The sequence below is a fragment of the Chamaea fasciata genome, unplaced genomic scaffold (assembly GCF_029207755.1).
Source record: "Chamaea fasciata isolate MVZ Bird 193981 ecotype frontalis unplaced genomic scaffold, bChaFas1.0.hap1 SCAF_11, whole genome shotgun sequence".
In the NCBI taxonomy this organism is placed as follows: Eukaryota; Metazoa; Chordata; class Aves; order Passeriformes; family Sylviidae; genus Chamaea; species Chamaea fasciata.
In genome coordinates, this window is record NW_027094096.1 from 4,891,279 (window position 1) to 4,906,805 (window position 15,527).

The 15,527-nt window shown below is 48.5% G+C and overlaps 1 protein-coding gene across 1 annotated transcript in view; it reads left to right on the plus strand.

Moving 5' to 3' along the window:
- FARP2 (FERM, ARH/RhoGEF and pleckstrin domain protein 2) overlaps positions 1–14,156 on the plus strand; it is a 73,445-nt gene extending 59,289 nt beyond the window's left edge. Inside the window, exons 18-27 of the mRNA XM_066194053.1 lie at positions 1,430–1,667; positions 2,477–2,607; positions 3,396–3,464; positions 3,857–3,946; positions 4,597–4,679; positions 6,751–6,869; positions 7,637–7,800; positions 10,368–10,475; positions 11,254–11,405; positions 12,531–14,156. Coding sequence (XP_066050150.1) covers positions 1,430–1,667; positions 2,477–2,607; positions 3,396–3,464; positions 3,857–3,946; positions 4,597–4,679; positions 6,751–6,869; positions 7,637–7,800; positions 10,368–10,475; positions 11,254–11,405; positions 12,531–12,618 — 1,242 coding nt within the window. The 3' untranslated portion in view covers positions 12,619–14,156. The remainder of the gene's footprint in view (positions 1–1,429; positions 1,668–2,476; positions 2,608–3,395; positions 3,465–3,856; positions 3,947–4,596; positions 4,680–6,750; positions 6,870–7,636; positions 7,801–10,367; positions 10,476–11,253; positions 11,406–12,530) is intronic.
- The last annotated feature ends 1,371 nt before the right edge of the window (positions 14,157–15,527 follow it).

Consider the following 15,527-nt stretch of genomic DNA (forward strand, 5'->3'; position numbering starts at 1 on the left):
AAGAGGGAAGAGAAAGAAATAGAAAAGAGGTGGAGGGACAGGAAGAGAGGGACAGAGACAGATTAAAGAAAATATCACCACTCTATGCAACCCACCAGCGTCCTGATGATCCATTCCAGCTGCTCTTCTTGGTGGTGAGGGTCCCTCAAACAGCATGGAATCCAATGGATTAATATATGCTCAGGCCAGGTGGAATGCCCAGGTACCTCCCCTGCAGTCGGGGCAAGTTTCACATAGTCCATTGCAGCAGACTGAATCACTCTGCATCGTGTGCAGTCCTGTGGTACAAGACTACAGGAATAAGTCTGGGGAGCACTTTGGGGGGGTCTTTGATGGATTAAGGCCCCCCCCAGCTGCCTCCCACATGCATGTCCCATGGATGTGGCTTTCCTGGGGTTGGGGGGTTTTACAACTGATCCAGTTTGTGTAAGGGGGAGGATGGGTGTTCACTGCCTCTGACCAGAGGTTTCCCCAGCACCCAAAACTCTCCTCCTGCCCCCTTTGTTTGGGGGGTTCTGTGCAAACCTGGCCTCTTGGGCTATTGTCACCCCCACCCAACCCAGCCAGGAATGATTTTCTGCTGGGTCTGGCTTTCTTGGGCGTGCATTCTTTTCCCTCTGCCTTGTTTACTTCTCCCTAGACCCATGATTATTGAATAATACCTTTTCCCTTTATCTTATCAAGGCATCTTAACTCACAGTCCAAAGTTCCAGTCAGGCATCTTCAGGGAGGGCTGCCTACTGTGGTTGCAGCTTCTTTATCGAGTTTTGCCATAACAGGCAAAAGGCTCCTAACCATGTTTAAGCCTGAACTATCAGATCCTAGTATCTGACACCACCCTCACAGGGAAGAATTTCTTTCCAGTATCCCACCCAAACCTATTCTTTTTCAGTCAATCTTGAAGTAACTTGCAAGCAGCTATTGCTGAGAAACAATTTTGAAAGAAAACATAGTAAAATAATGGCAGGAAGGTTTTGTATCACTGTCGCTTATTTAGCCACCTACATTTACCTTGAGAAAAGGTGTTTGTTGGTCATTCAGCAGAAAACAAAGAAAAATTGTTTATTCAGCTCCGCTATTGAGACCTTGATTCACAAGGTTGTTTAATTTAAAAAGATACATATTCTTAAAGGCAGAATAATTTCTTCTGAAACGAAGTCAACTTTATTTGGAGCAGAGTGCCTCTCTGGGGCAGTTACATTAGTGCTGTAGTAGTGCAGTAATTATTTAATTAAAACCAGTGGCTTGAATGGGAGTGCAGGAGTGTGGTACTACTATTTCCACCACCAGCATTCGGTATTCCCAGCAGGCACAGGCACAATACCATACAGCACCTATTTTGACCCTGACTGGGAGCTGCCTGCCACTTCCTTTAGTTGTGAAAGACTTTTTTCCTTTCATCCAAGTCACTTTTCGTGCAATTCCACAGGAGTTCACCAGTTACCTGCAGAAGCACGACGAGGTCCTGACGGAACTGGAGAAAGCAACGAAACGCCTCAAGAAGCTGGAGATGGTTTATAAGGAGTTTGAGCTGCAGAAGGTTTGCTACCTGCCCCTCAACACCTTTCTGCTCAAACCCATCCAGAGACTGATGCACTACAAGCTGATCCTGGGGAGGCTGTGCAAGCACTACACAGCAGAGCACCGGGACTTTGCCGACTGCCGGAGTGAGTGAGCGCCAGCCAGCCCCTTCCCATGGGCATCCTGAGCTCTGCCTGTGCCCTGGGAGGACAAGAATTATAGAATCTCAGAATGCTTTGGGTCGAAAGGGACCTTAAAACTCATCTCATTCCCCTTCCACCATGGACAGGGATACTTTTAGTAGATCAGGTTGCTCAGAGCCCCGTCCAACCTGGCCTTGGACGTTTAGGTTCGCTCATGTTCAATTATGTCCACAAATTCAATGTAAGTGCTTCTTTTTCCTGGCACTCCAGGAAGTGGTTTTCTCATGATGGATCCCAATGCTTCAACCAAAGCTGGAAAATTAGTCCTTTTCTTGTCTCCTAGCAGGGGAAAAAAAAAAAAAAGGGGGGGGGGAAGTTTTTTTCAAACTTTTTGTCATTTAGATGTAAAAATGTGACCAAGAAATGCTTGTTTGTAGCATCAGAAGCATGTGTAGTAAATTCCATTCATGACAAAGTAATCTTTGGCAGGAATAGTTTGGTTAAATTTTTTTCATTTACTTTCAGCCGCATGGTAAATCCTTTTTGTTTAAGCAAAATCTGAGATACACAGTGATCTCCAGAAGCACGGGAAATGCTGTGAAGTCACTTGCTCCACTTACCCTCCTCTAAAATACACTTGAAGAAGCTGGCAGTTGGACTGGGTGATCATTGTAGGTCCCTTCCGTATGAACCATTCTGTTCTAGAATTGGCTCTAAATTTCAGATCTAAATTTCAGACTGAGTTTTCCAGGGGTGAAATGGGTGGCCTGGCTTGCTCTGCTCTGGTCCCATTGGTGCTGCTCTCCACACAGATGCACTGAAGGAAGTCACAGAAATGACCTCACAGCTGCAGAACAGCCTCATCCGCCTGGAAAATTTCCAGAAGCTTACAGAGCTGCAGCACGACCTGATTGGGATAGACAATCTCACAGCACCTGGCAGGGTAAGTGCCTCTGCTTGGTTTTTAGAGCCTTTATTGGTTTTATTTCCAAGGAAGTGCCTTTGAAGCATGGGTTTGCCATCGCTGCCCCTCTGGTCTGTGGGACAACTGTAACGGCTTCACGTGACCGTCTCTTAGTGAATGCCATGGGTGATGGGATCATCACCTTGGTGATACTCTGAGGAATGGATCAGAAACGCTTCTGCTGAAACTCTGGCTGCAGTTTTGTGTGTCCAGTACAGATACTGGGTGCACTGGGGTGCGGTGCTCTGTGCGTGAGTGGGAACTGGTGTGTTGTACTGGAAATCCACTCCCAGCTCTGCCTGTGTCTGCCTGGTGCAAACTCAGAGGATGGAGGGATGGCAAGAGCCACAGCACTGGGCTAAACTGGTGTGGGTGCCTCTGTATTACAGGAGTTTGTGCAGTTCCTGCCTGGTGTTTTGTTTCTTTGTTTTTGATAGATGTACTGGGCATAAATACAGGAGCATCGCATGTGCTTGGGGATGCTATGGCAGTCACTGCAGTGGGATGTAAGTGTGATAGGTGAACTGCTGGTGTCCAACAGGAATTCTGCTCCTTTCCCTTCTCCTCCTTCACTGATTTAAATGCTGGCTGCAGCAAGGAGCTGATTCATGTCACAAAAAGGGAAGAAAAGTGTCGTCGGGCCTCTAAGAAATCTGTTAGTGATCATTGCTGGGCACCAATCAACATCTGTGTACTCTGGGATGGAAATACAATTCCTGGAGTCAGGAAAGTTCAAACATTATCTGACTTTTTCTTTTCCACTGCAGGAGTTTATCCGGGAAGGTTGCTTGTACAAGCTCACTAAGAAGGGCTTACAGCAGCGGATGTTCTTTCTGGTGAGTGTTGCTTCTGACACTTATAAACCCAAAGTCTTCAATATGAAGTTGTTGGGGAAGTGTGTTTTCATGTGCTTGTGTTGAAAATCAGCACCTGAGACTGAAAGCTCACTCTAAGCAATGTTTTTAGAGGGTGTGACTGTGGCACAACTCTCTGGTCAACTCGGTTCCTTAATGGCCCAGTTTCAACCGAATTCAAAAATTTAATTTCCTCTCTTATAAGTAAACAAAAGAGAGGTTTGAAGGGTAGTTGGCCAAACTGACTGGGAAATGACATTTTTCATGCATCTACAGTGGCCTTTAAGCAACAGATTTTTAAAGGAGATGTTAAAAAACCCTTGTCCCTGTCTGCTGCTTTCAGAACACTGATTGTTCTCTTCCTGCCTTTCCAGTTCTCAGATATGTTACTGTACACAAGCAAAGGGGTCACGGGGACAAATCAGTTCAAAATCCACGGACACCTCTCTCTGCATGGCATGTTGGTAAGTGGTTCCATGTTGCATCACAGGGTTAAGGAAACAGCTTTGCCTAAGGCAGGTTGAGGAATTCCTTCAGGGCACAAGGACTAAAGCCACAAACTGCTCCCAGGCTGGTCTCAGCAGCAATTGGTCAAACAGAGCTTTCTTTATCTGCAGGTGATGAGTCTGTTCCTTCCACATTAGCAAAACAGCTGAAGCACACCCTGTTGCCTGTTCATTTTCACACTGCTGTGAGAGGCTGATCTGGAAATAGGGATTTATTTATCCTGGTGTTTTGTCCCCCAGCACACACCTTGGCATGCAATCAATCCTCCTGCCTCCCCACACCTTTTCTAACAGGATTGTTCTTTCTGTCTTTGGTTTGCAGCTGATAGTGCTGGACCCTCCGGTAAGTAAGGAGCCAAATCTGCTCCAACCCCTTCCTTTCCTTGCCCCGTTGGAAGTGGTGTTGTGCCCCTGCAGTAGAAACACATCATAGGTTTTTGTATAGAGCCAAAATAGTCTTGAAAGTAGGTGGTATTCATCAAAGAGTTGCTGTTCTGCACTTCCTGCAGCCAGATTGGAATCCTGTTTGACTCCTGTCCCAGCCAGCACAAGACAGTTTTAGTGTTTATTGGTGACTGAGCACTGATGAGAAAAATCTTTTCCTGCAGGTGGAGGAGAGTGAGAATGAATGGTCTGTCCCACACTGCTTCACAATCTATTCTGCACAGAAAACCATAGTGGTGGCAGCCAGGTAATCCTAGTTTTCCTGTGACTTTGATGGATTCCTTCTGCAGAAAGTTAATGCTCAAGTGGTGCAGAGCCAGAGGGGTGTTTCATGCATCCTCTGGACTTCAAAATGAGCCCAGGGCTCTTCACAACTCCTTTTTCAGTGTTGAATTTGGGGAAGGAGTAGTTTATCCTGGGCTGATCCCCAGCGTGGGCAGCAGGGAAGGGATTGGGATTCTGCCCCACTCAGGTGAGACCCCACCTGCAGAGCTGCCCCAGCCCTGGGGCCCAGCACAGGGAGGATGTGGAGCTGCTGGGGAGAGTCCAGAGGAGGCACCAGGGTGATCAGAGGGATGGAGCAGCTCTGCTATGAGGAAGGGCTGGGAGAGCTGGGATTGTTCAGCCTGGAGAAGAGAAACTCTGGGGTGACCAAATTGTGCCCTTCCAGTACCTGAAGGAGCCAACAAGGAAGATGGAAAAAGACTTTGGACAGGGGCCTGTAGGGGGCAGGACAAGGGGGAATGGTTTCTACTGGCAGAGGACAGGGTTAGGTGGAATATTGGGAAGGAATCCTTACCTGTGAGGGTGGTGAGGCCCTTGCACAGGTTGTCCACAGAAGCTGTGGCTGCCCCATGTCTGGAAATGTCCAAGGTCAGGTTGGACAGGGCTTGGAGCAACCTGGGACAGTGGAAGGTGTCCCTGCCCTCATGGGGTGAGGTCCCTTCCCACCCAACCCATGCTGTGATTCTATGTTTCTATCTGACCCAAAACACAAACAGCAGCAATAAGGTTGCCATTGGGTTTGTTTTTTTGGGAGTTGCCAGTGTCATCCTTCAAATCACTTCAGGAGACAAAATCTAAACATATAAATATTTTAGCGACTCAAAAGAATTAAAATTCAGAACATGGAAATTGCTGTGAGGAGGAGATAGTTCCTGCAGAATCTCATGGAGGAAGGTGGGGAGAGGAAAAATTAAAGGCTGACTTGGAAATGAAAACAATCCCTTTTCAGCCTAAATTATCCCCGTGCAGTGAGTTTGGTGCCTTTTTGTAATTAGGATGTCTCCTACACCTGGGGTCAGGATCAGCTTTAGGAGTTTTTGTCTTTCTGCAAGTCTGCTATGAAAAGGCAGCTGGAATCAGGAATGCCAACGATGCAGGCTGGGAGCACTAAATCTCAGCCTTAAATCATAGGGGTTTTACTGCTTGATGACCTGTTCTTGGAAAATAACCACCACAGTATATTTACAAAGCAGGTGTGTAATGGCACAGGAGCCAACACTTTTGGTATGCAGATGTATTTTTTTGGATTCCAACCTAACACCTGAGAATGTAGGTTTTTTTAAGATCAACCATTCCTCAGTGGCTGTGAGTCATAAGGTGCTTGGATGATTCTTAAATTTGGAAAAACAAATAGAATTTTAACCTTTTCATGACTTTAAAATAGCTCAAAGGTTACCTGACAAAACCAAAAATTGCTGCTAGGCTTAGACCATGTGTGGAATGTCTAGTCTAAATTAAAAACTTTCAGAAAGAAGAGATGGTTACCAAAACAAAGAAATGTTGTGGCTGTATCTAAAGCCAAACCTGCCACTGTTGCATCCCTGTGAATACAGATACACCTTGAAGGGCTGGGAAGGTCTCACCTTTAGTGGATCCTGGGAAGGGGGAAGGAAGTTTCCTCTTCCTGCCCTCTGGGTTTGTCTTGCTTGAGATGTCAGGTACATCCCAGATGCCCTTGAAAAGATGGGCTGTGCCTCAGGCTGCCATTTATCCCTCAGAAATATCATGGCTCATATCCTCCATCTCCAGAATTCCTTCCCTGACCCCTGCCAGCCGTCTGTTCATTTTATTTGCTGTAAAGTCCAAGGGTTTAATTGTTAGTTTAGTCTTGTTTCAAGGCTTGAATATAGAGGTGGAGGCTGTATGAGGTCACTTTCCTCTCTGGAAATCTCCTGCTTTGGAGGGATTCTAATTTTGGTTTTATATATCTAATGGAAGGACGCTGTCCCTTGCTTTGGGCAGTGACCTGTGCCTTCAGCACACAGGCAAGGCTCTTGGCTGGCACATCCCCATTCCCACTGCTTCCTTTGCAGTACCCGCCTGGAGATGGGCAAGTGGATGGAAGATCTAAACGTGGCAATTGAAATGGCCAAGAAATCTACTGAGAAATCCGAGATGCTTCTGGAAAACTCCGTGTGCAACCGCTCCAACAGTAAGTGGTGGTCCCTGCCTCCTAGGAAAGCAGCAGTTGTCCTGTTCTTTCTGCTGTTCCTTTTGTGAGTTTGATGACATAAATGACATACTTTTATAACTCATATGATAATGGAGAATTAATTTGGCTTTGGTTTTAATCAAAAGAAATACACACTTGTCTTCCTAGACTGATGTTCAAGGTAGCTTTAAATGCAGCAGAAATGCTCCTACTGCAGAGTTGTTAATTTTATAAGGCCCTTAGTCACCCTTTGCGTAGATTTTTCTCAATTTAACCACGTGGTGAGTTTTTTTGTCCGAAATGTAGTTGTCTCTGGAGGTCAGCTTTTACAGCCCAGTATTCCTGTGCCTGTCTGGTGGTGTTATGGCTGTGCTGAAACATGGTGCATTTTTTCTTGTAGACCTCTGTTCTGTTCCTCGACTCAAGATGAACTGTGGTCATTGTTGTTTGAAACAGGACTCTTTGATTTTATTCTAGTGGAAGGTGTCCCTGCCTATGGCAGGGGGTTGGAACCAGATGAGCTTTAAGGTCCTTTCCAACCCAAACCATCCTTTGATCCTGTGAATCAGCTGCCTCAGGCAGAACTGAGTAATGAAACCCAGACTGATGTGCTTAGAGTGGTCGTAGGAGCCGTGTAACCAGTTCAGCTTGACACACTTAAAACTGGACCACGGCAAGAGAAAACCGCCTCGCTCAGGAATCCCAGCTCCTCTTGCTTTTTGTATTGCACGGTTTTCTTAAACCACTACCCAATTCTCCTCCCCCAGGATCCTCTGATGAGGTCTCTGTAGAACAGGAGTCCGAAGATGACATTCACTCCTCTCGTAGCTCCTTGGACAGGCAGAGCCACCACCGTGCCAACACAACCATGCACGTGTGCTGGTACCGCAACACCAGCGTCTCCATGACCGACCACAGTGTGGCCGTCGAGGTACCCAGGGCTGCGCTGGCCCCGCTCTGTCCATCCTGCCCTGGCCTCCATCTCCCACGTGGCCTTGGCAGCAGTTCCGTGTGCAGGGAGAGCCTGGGCCCTCCAGCACCACTGCATGCTGTCCCCTCTGTGCCTGTCTGTGTGTCCGTGCTCACGCTCCGCTCTCCGGCCAGCAGGGCTTTGCTTCGGCAGTGGCACCAAAGCAGGGAAGGTTTAAAGGAGACCCAGGATATCCTGGGGCTGGTTCCCTCCTTTGGGTTTCATCCTGCTTGCTGGAGGACTGAGCATCCCCTGTGCTGGGCACTGCTCAAATGCCTCTCAAATGCCGGTGTCAGTTTTGGGCCCCCCATGACAAGAAGGATGTTGGGGAGCTGGAGCGTGTCCAGAGGATGACAGTGGAGCTAGGGGAGGGTTTGGAGCACCAGGAACAGCTGAAGGGACTCAGCCTGGAGAAAAGGAGGCTCAGGGGGAACCTTCTGGCTCTGTACAACTCCCTGACAGCAGGATGCAGTCAGGTGGAGGTCATGCCCTGCTCCCAGGAGCAAGGGGCAGGACAAGAGGGAACGACCTCAAGCTGCACAGTGGAGGTTCAGGTTGGGAATCAGGAAGAATTTCTTCACAGAAAGAGTGGTTAAGCATTGGAACAGGCTGCCCAGGGCAGTGGTGAGGTCACTGTCCCCAGAAATGTTCAAAGAATGTGTGGATGTGGCACTTTGCCCAGTTGTTGAGTGGGATTTGGTCAAAGGTTGGATTTGATGATCTTGGAGGTGTTTTCCAACCTTAGTGGTTTTATGAGTTCCCTGTGTTTTCCTTTAGAGATTGACTGTGCTATACTGAGCTCTGGTTAGCTGCTGTACTGCATCCAGAATTAAGAAGAGGGAAATCAGTTGGAATTCTCTGCCCTTCCCTCGCTGGCAGGACTGAGCAGCCAACTGTCTTTTCATGGCAGCATCATTTCATGCTGAGCAGAGATGTTTATTCTGTGTCCAAGGCCAGGTTGGATGGGAGTCTGAGCACCCTGGTCTAGTGGAAGGTGTCCCTGCCCATGGCAGGGGTTGGAACCAGATGAGCTCTAAGGTCCCTTCCAACCCAAACCTTTCAGGGATTCTATGAGCCGCTGGTACCTGTGGTCTTGCTGTTACTCACAGTGCAAGGCAGCACTGGTGGCACACTGAATCCTGCAGATTTTGAGACTGATCAGCTCAGCACTCTTTATACTGCTTGCACCAACTCTGTGGTTTTACTTTAGCCAGTAGTTTGGCAGGGTAGGAAGGACACCTTCCTGAAGGTGCTTGGAAGACTTCCAGAAGTGGGAAGCACCCTAAATAACATGGAGAGAAGAAGGAGGTCACTAACCTGACAAAAGCCATGGGGCAGAGGGCTGCAGCATGTGTCTGTGCCTGCCTGTCCTGCTCTGCTCTTGAGGAACTTGTTTAACTGGAGTAAAAGTTTGGTCACTGCAGCTCCTGCGTTTTTCTGATAGAGACCAGGTGGATCAGCTTGGTAAGGGAAGTGCTATAGATGTGACCTGGGCTTGAGGTACAGACATTGGGCACTTGAGCTGGCTTCTGTTGCTGTTTCTGTTGGAGGGGACAGGCCTTTCTCTGCTGACACCTTGGGAAAGACACCAGTTCACAGTTCTGTGCATGGATAACAAGCCCACCCTGCTACAGGTTCTGGGATTGAATGTGTGAGTTCTTGCACTCCCTCTCACTCTGATCTGTTCCATGTTCTAACACCGTCATTGTTTTCACAATCCATTTTCCTTTGACAGCCACCTTTCTTGCATCACTCCTCTCACCCTAACATTCTCTTTTTCTCTTTCTCTCCCCCTTTCTCTGCTCAGTTTTCTGCTCTCTTGCTGTTTCTCCAGAGCTTCCTCCTCGCTATTTGCTGGGCCAGGCCCAAAGGCCCAACACAATCACCCATGTTTGTTGGTACCGGAACCAGAGCCTATCCCTGTCTGATTACTTGTGCATGATCCAGGTAAAGATGCCTCTCACATTTTGTGCTGGTGGGGAGGAGCCATGGGATGCCCAGGAAAATGTCCTGCTTCCTAACTGCCCACGTGAGGATCCTGGTCCTCAGAGGCAGACGTGCACCATTGCCTTATTAAGACAGGATTTCCTCCTGTTTGGGCCTCAAAAAATGGTTCTCTCTGTAAATCTGCCATGTATCCTGTCTTTTTCTCAAATTACAAAATTCCTGTGCTGTCATTGCATGCCATAGGTTTCCCTATGCTGCTGGCTCCCTCCTGCTGTTCCCTCCCTGCAGCCCCTTTCCACGCCGGCTTTGCTGCGTGTAGCTGCCACGTGTTGTTTGTCTCCCAGCTCTGCAGTCCCCTGTTTCCTCTCCTGCTTTATTCCCCTTCTCACACAGTGTGTTCCCTGTGGGTTTTCTGCTTGTAAGAAAGGGTGGCTGAAAGGGATGGACCCTGGTGGCTGTCACCATGTCACCTGGAGGCCTGTGACACCAGGGAGCAAGTGCAGGAGCAGCGTTGGGCTGTTCATCTGCAGCAGGATGGCAGCCTGTGATTTCATGGGAGTCCTCTTTTCCTTCTGTGCCAGAACCAACTCTCTGGGTATCTGCTGAGGAAGTTCAAGAACAGCAATGGCTGGCAGAAACTGTGGGTCGTCTTCACCAACTTCTGCTTGTTCTTCTACAAGACACACCAGGTGGGCACGTGTAGGGGAGGGGAAGATGGTCAGGGTGGTTGGGGGGACCTGGGGATCCTTGACTTTCAGCTCCAGAGGCAAATCACTGCTGTTTGAAGGAGAGTGACAAGGGGAAGAAGAGGTATTTCATAAGGAAGCTGGTCTCTGAAAGGCTGCGGGCACTTCTTGTGGAACTTAACCAGAATTTCCAGTTCTGATGGCACTGATGACCTGTGGATGAGGGGAAAACGTCTCCTTATGCAGTGACTAGAGGATGTGAGGGACACAGCAGCCTTTGGACCTTCTTTGCCCTCTTCTCTCTGTGCTGGGTTTTTCAGCTCAGCCTAATGGGCTCCAGGATTTTTCTGCCCATGGTGCATTCAGCATCTCCTTGATAATGAACCATGGTGCCGCAGAATCTTTTCATCTTATTAACCAAATAAACTGCGTTTATTAACCCAGTAATTGGGTTATTCTGGGTTCTTGCCTTGAGGGCACGTTTCTTTTGTGAGGGTCACTTTACCTTTTTTGTCAGGTCCGTGTTTTGAGTTCCATAGAAAGGGTGCAGAGAAGGAGGAGGGAGCCCAGGAGGCAGTGCTGGGCAGAGGAGCAGAAGCAAATAACTATATATAAAAAAAAAAAAGAAGTTGGGGGAAGGTTTAATTATAAGCTGTTGGTGGCCTTGCAGAAGCGTTCTCCTGTCGTCTCCTGAACAAGAGTGCGCAGCCCTCACCTGTGGTACACGGGCTGCATGGCAGGGGTGCCTTGCACTCAGGGCTGGGCTCTTGGGCTCTTGCAGGATGATTATCCCCTGGCCAGCCTCCCCCTGCTTGGATACACGGTCAGCTGCCCTGTGGAGGCAGATGGGATTCAGAAGGATTACGTCTTCAAGCTGCAGTTCAAGTCCCACGTGTATTTCTTCAGGGCTGAGAGCAAATACACCTTTGAGAGGTAATTTCCTATTTTCTCTGTCTTGATTTGTAACCTTAACTCAGTAGCTGGTCATCTCATCTTCTCTTTCCTCCTAGTCTGAGTGATCTTCCAGCACATTCTCAGGAATAACATTCCCTTCTTCTCCCCACTGATGATATTTGGAGATCCCTCCCCTGACCGAACACTCCTCTGTGTGTGGAAGAGCTGGGGATATACCTAGAGCTGTGAGCTGAGCTTTGTGCCAGGAGCCTGGGGCTTCCTTGGAGCCAGGGAGGAATGTGGGAGGGGAAGGGCTGTGGGGTGCTCAGCTCCACCAGCTCTTTGGGAGTCAGATTTCCAGGTTCTGTAAAGAGTGTTTTGGTTTTTATCTTCCATCCCTGGGAGCAGAAGTTATAACACGAGGCTGAGAGCAACAAGTACAGGGCCCCTTTCACTTGTCTGGTTTCTCTGTAATTACATTTTATTATTGTCCTCTATAATTACAATTAGTTGCTCCTAGGGGCTTCCACAGAGGGTCCAAACTGTGTGAAATGCACCACATACAAAACTTTGCTGCTGTCTTGAGAACACTTGCACGGGGTCCTGCCGTGCAGGGTGGTATTGGTTGTTTTGGAATGTGGTTTTACTGAGGTGTCGCATGTCCCCCCTCCTTGGGAGAGTGCCACACACTTGTGAACTGCTGAGGTATCAGCTACCCGAGCCCTAAGTTGTGCTCTTTAATGCACTGGGCTCATGTAGGCATTTCAAAGGAAAAATGTCCAATGCACAGTGGATTTGTCTTGCTTTTTTCACTGTTGCTTTGCTTTCTTCCACATGAGCAGGGCTGTTACCTATTTCCTAATTTACTGTTAAGAAAAGCAACAATTACTGTCAGCTTGTCATCCTTGATAACACTGAGGAGTGAACACAGTGAGAGAACAGAGTCTCAGAGCACTGTAGACTTTTTACGTGGACAGGCAACCACGTTCTGCAGGGTATTTACCACATCTCAAACAGTCTCTTTGAAGAGTTGATTTTCCAGAAGATGTGTAAAAGAAATAAAATGGCTGTTCTGGGAGGTTTGGGAAAGGAGTACAGCTCCTAACAAAGGACAAGATTACCTGTGAGTGAGGGTTAAGCGTTTCTCATGTCTTTTCTTGGCAGGTGGATGGAAGTGATCAAAAGAGCCACCAGCTCTCCAGCCAGGTCGAGCCTGCTGCTCCCCAAGGAGAAGGACACTCACACAGACTGATGTGGGGCAGAGCTGGATCTCTGCTGGCAACACCAACAAAAGAAGCAGGTGGGAACAGGAGTCTGGAGTTGACAAAGCAAAGACCCAGGAGGCTCATTCCCCCCAGTATGGAAAGTGGGAGTGAGGGGGCTGCAGACAGGGATCACATCCATTCCTGATGGTGTGGAAGAGGGTCAAGTCTGTTCCAGCTGAACCTACCTAGAGAGAACCCAACAACAGCAGTGCTGCAGTGCGCACACCGGGGAAGGGTTCTTGTTCCATGGCACCTGTACAGTGACACCTTCACCTGCCCTGAAGGCAGGCACCACCTTCTTTTTGACTGGATGATCAGCACACATGGAAGAAAGCCAGCAGCTTCCAGTGGTGCAGCTGGCTGGCAGCAGTGGGTGCCAGGGCTCCCAGACTCCCCTGTCCCAGGTGCTCCCTGGGGCTGGCAGCACAACCTGTCCTGCTGCTGTAACCATCAGCCTGCTGGCACAGCTGCCTCAGACAAACAGGAATACACAGAGCTCCTTCTGAACAGACACTGCAGCTCTGCTCCTCAGAAGCTGCCAAGGCAGCACTTTTCCAGGGAAGCAGGAAGACTGAGGCTCTGCTGAGCTGTCGAGGTGTTGGTGTGTTGTGGATCGGTGCAGGGGGGTGCATGGTTTGTCCTCTGAACTCAATCACTATTCTCATATCACAGTTCCAGTTTCTTTATCCTGTAGTAGGAGTTAAGTAAGGCACGGGATGGCAAACACTCTCCACTCTGGTGTGGGTGATGTTTTCAAGGCATTTAAGCACTGTAGGAGAACAAGCCTCGGAAAGTCACTGTTGCTTGTGCTTTTGTCATGCAAAGACTTCTGAAAATCCCTAATCTTCTATTTCAGTTCGGGGTGGGAGCCATCTTCTGTTTCTCATGAAGGTGTAAAAGTCACTGGATTCCAGATGGAGCATTAGTGTCTGTGGACTCTATTAAATTTCTGTATTAAATCTGAAATGTTTGCAGCTTGTTCTCTTTTGTAAAGCTGTCACCTTTGGGTGCCTCCACGGAAGGACTGACATATGCTAAGTGCCACAGGATGCTGTTGGACGTGGCTTTGATGGGCTGTGGGCACTCTGATTTATATTAGATAGAAAAATGTTTGTGTACTAACAGAAGGAACAGTGCGGTGAAGCAGTGAAAGCAAAAGGAAAGTGTTGCATGCTGTGAGGATGGAGGAATGTGGAGATCCCACGGGACAATGGGAAGGACAGAGGCCAGCACGAGTGTTCAGTTATGGTCTCAAGCAGATGTGGGATGAGGGCTGAAGGGAGGGGAATCCAGAGGGATTTTCTTGCTTGGCATTTGCATCCTAGAGGAGTGACTGCAGATCCAGCCTTTGCACCACTGTCACCAAGACCATTGTCCCATCTAAGTTAAATGTACTTAATTTATTAGCGTCTTCATTTATTATTTTTTTAATTACCTGTTGTAGGTGTATCTATGTGGATTGATTAGACATGTTATACCGTGGCTGAATATGACTGTTCAAAGTAAATAGCATCTTGGTATAAAACTCTCTCAGCCTCTTATTCCTGAGCTCCCCATCCCCATTCCTGGGCCCACCATGCCAGGTTCAAGTTACTCAGCAGTTTTCCACGACTGGATCTCAGCTCACCCTGTACCAAGTGCTCTCCATCCAGAGTGGGGATGGTGTGGAGGAGGTGGCAGAGCTGCCTTTGTGCCCCACAGCGAGCAAGAGTCTTCCCTTAAGGTTTCTGGGCTGGTGAGTGAATGATCTTCAGTTGTTTCTGTGCTGAACCCACAGCTCAGCATCTCTCTTGGGGATGCAACTGCTGAGGTGGGAGCAGGAGCCTCTGGAAGGACAGCAGGTAGAAAAAGTCCCTTCTTGGTTTGAGAATGCTGAGCTCAAATGTCTGTGCATTTAAAGTGCAGGAGCTCAGGCTAGAAAAGCCAAAACCATTGCTATTCCTAGGAAAACTGCAGGTGCCTTACCTCAGTGAACTTTAAAACTGGTGAGGATTTCAGCGGTCTATCAGTTCTGTGAAATATTTTATTTTTCCAGAACTCTCCAGTAGTACTTTTGTCTTAACTAAAGGCATGAGAAGTTTGCTTAACAGGAACATTAGGCAAGAACACAATTAACCCAGGTCCATTAATTTCTTGCCATGGTGCTAAGGTGTATGAAGGGGGAGATGCAGCTGGGACTGCACAGCTTGAGAGCCACGATCTCACTATTTCAAAGATCATCCAGTTCCGCCCCCTCCCCTCCCCTTCCCACCACAAGCAGGGACACCTTCCACTGTCCCTGGTTGCTCCAAGCCCTGTCCAGCCTGGCCTTGGACGCTTCCAGGGATGGGGCAGCCACAGCTTCTGTGGGCAACCTGTGCCAGGGCCTCCCACCCTCAAAAGGAAGAATTTCTAACCCTGCCCTATCAGTGTGAAGCCATTCTCCCCTTGTTACCACGGAGCCTTCTCTTCTCCAGGCTGAACAACCCCTACACTGTGAGTTTTACCTCTTCATGCTTGACCTTCATCCAGGGTACCACAGTCCGGCTTCACTGCTTAAGAAAACAGATTTTGTGCAGTAAATCCTGATTCCTGTTGCATTTAATGCCTTGTCCCTGGTCAGAGAAACGATTCTGTTACACCAGTGAACTCTCTCATGCTGGCCCCACCTCAGCTGTGCCAGTGGACAAGGGCTGGCGTGCCAGGAGCCAAGTCCTCTGCTGGGCAGGGTTAGTGCCCGACTGGGAACTGCCAGAGTGGCATTTGTGTAAGGCATCAGGCACCACTGCACCCACCCAGCTCTGCATTCTCACCTGGGCACTGCACCTGTGCTTTGCACTCCAGCTGCAGGTGAGGCCAGCTCACCACCACTGTCCTGGCAGCAGACTGCTGAGCTGAGCACGTGGCATTTAGCAGA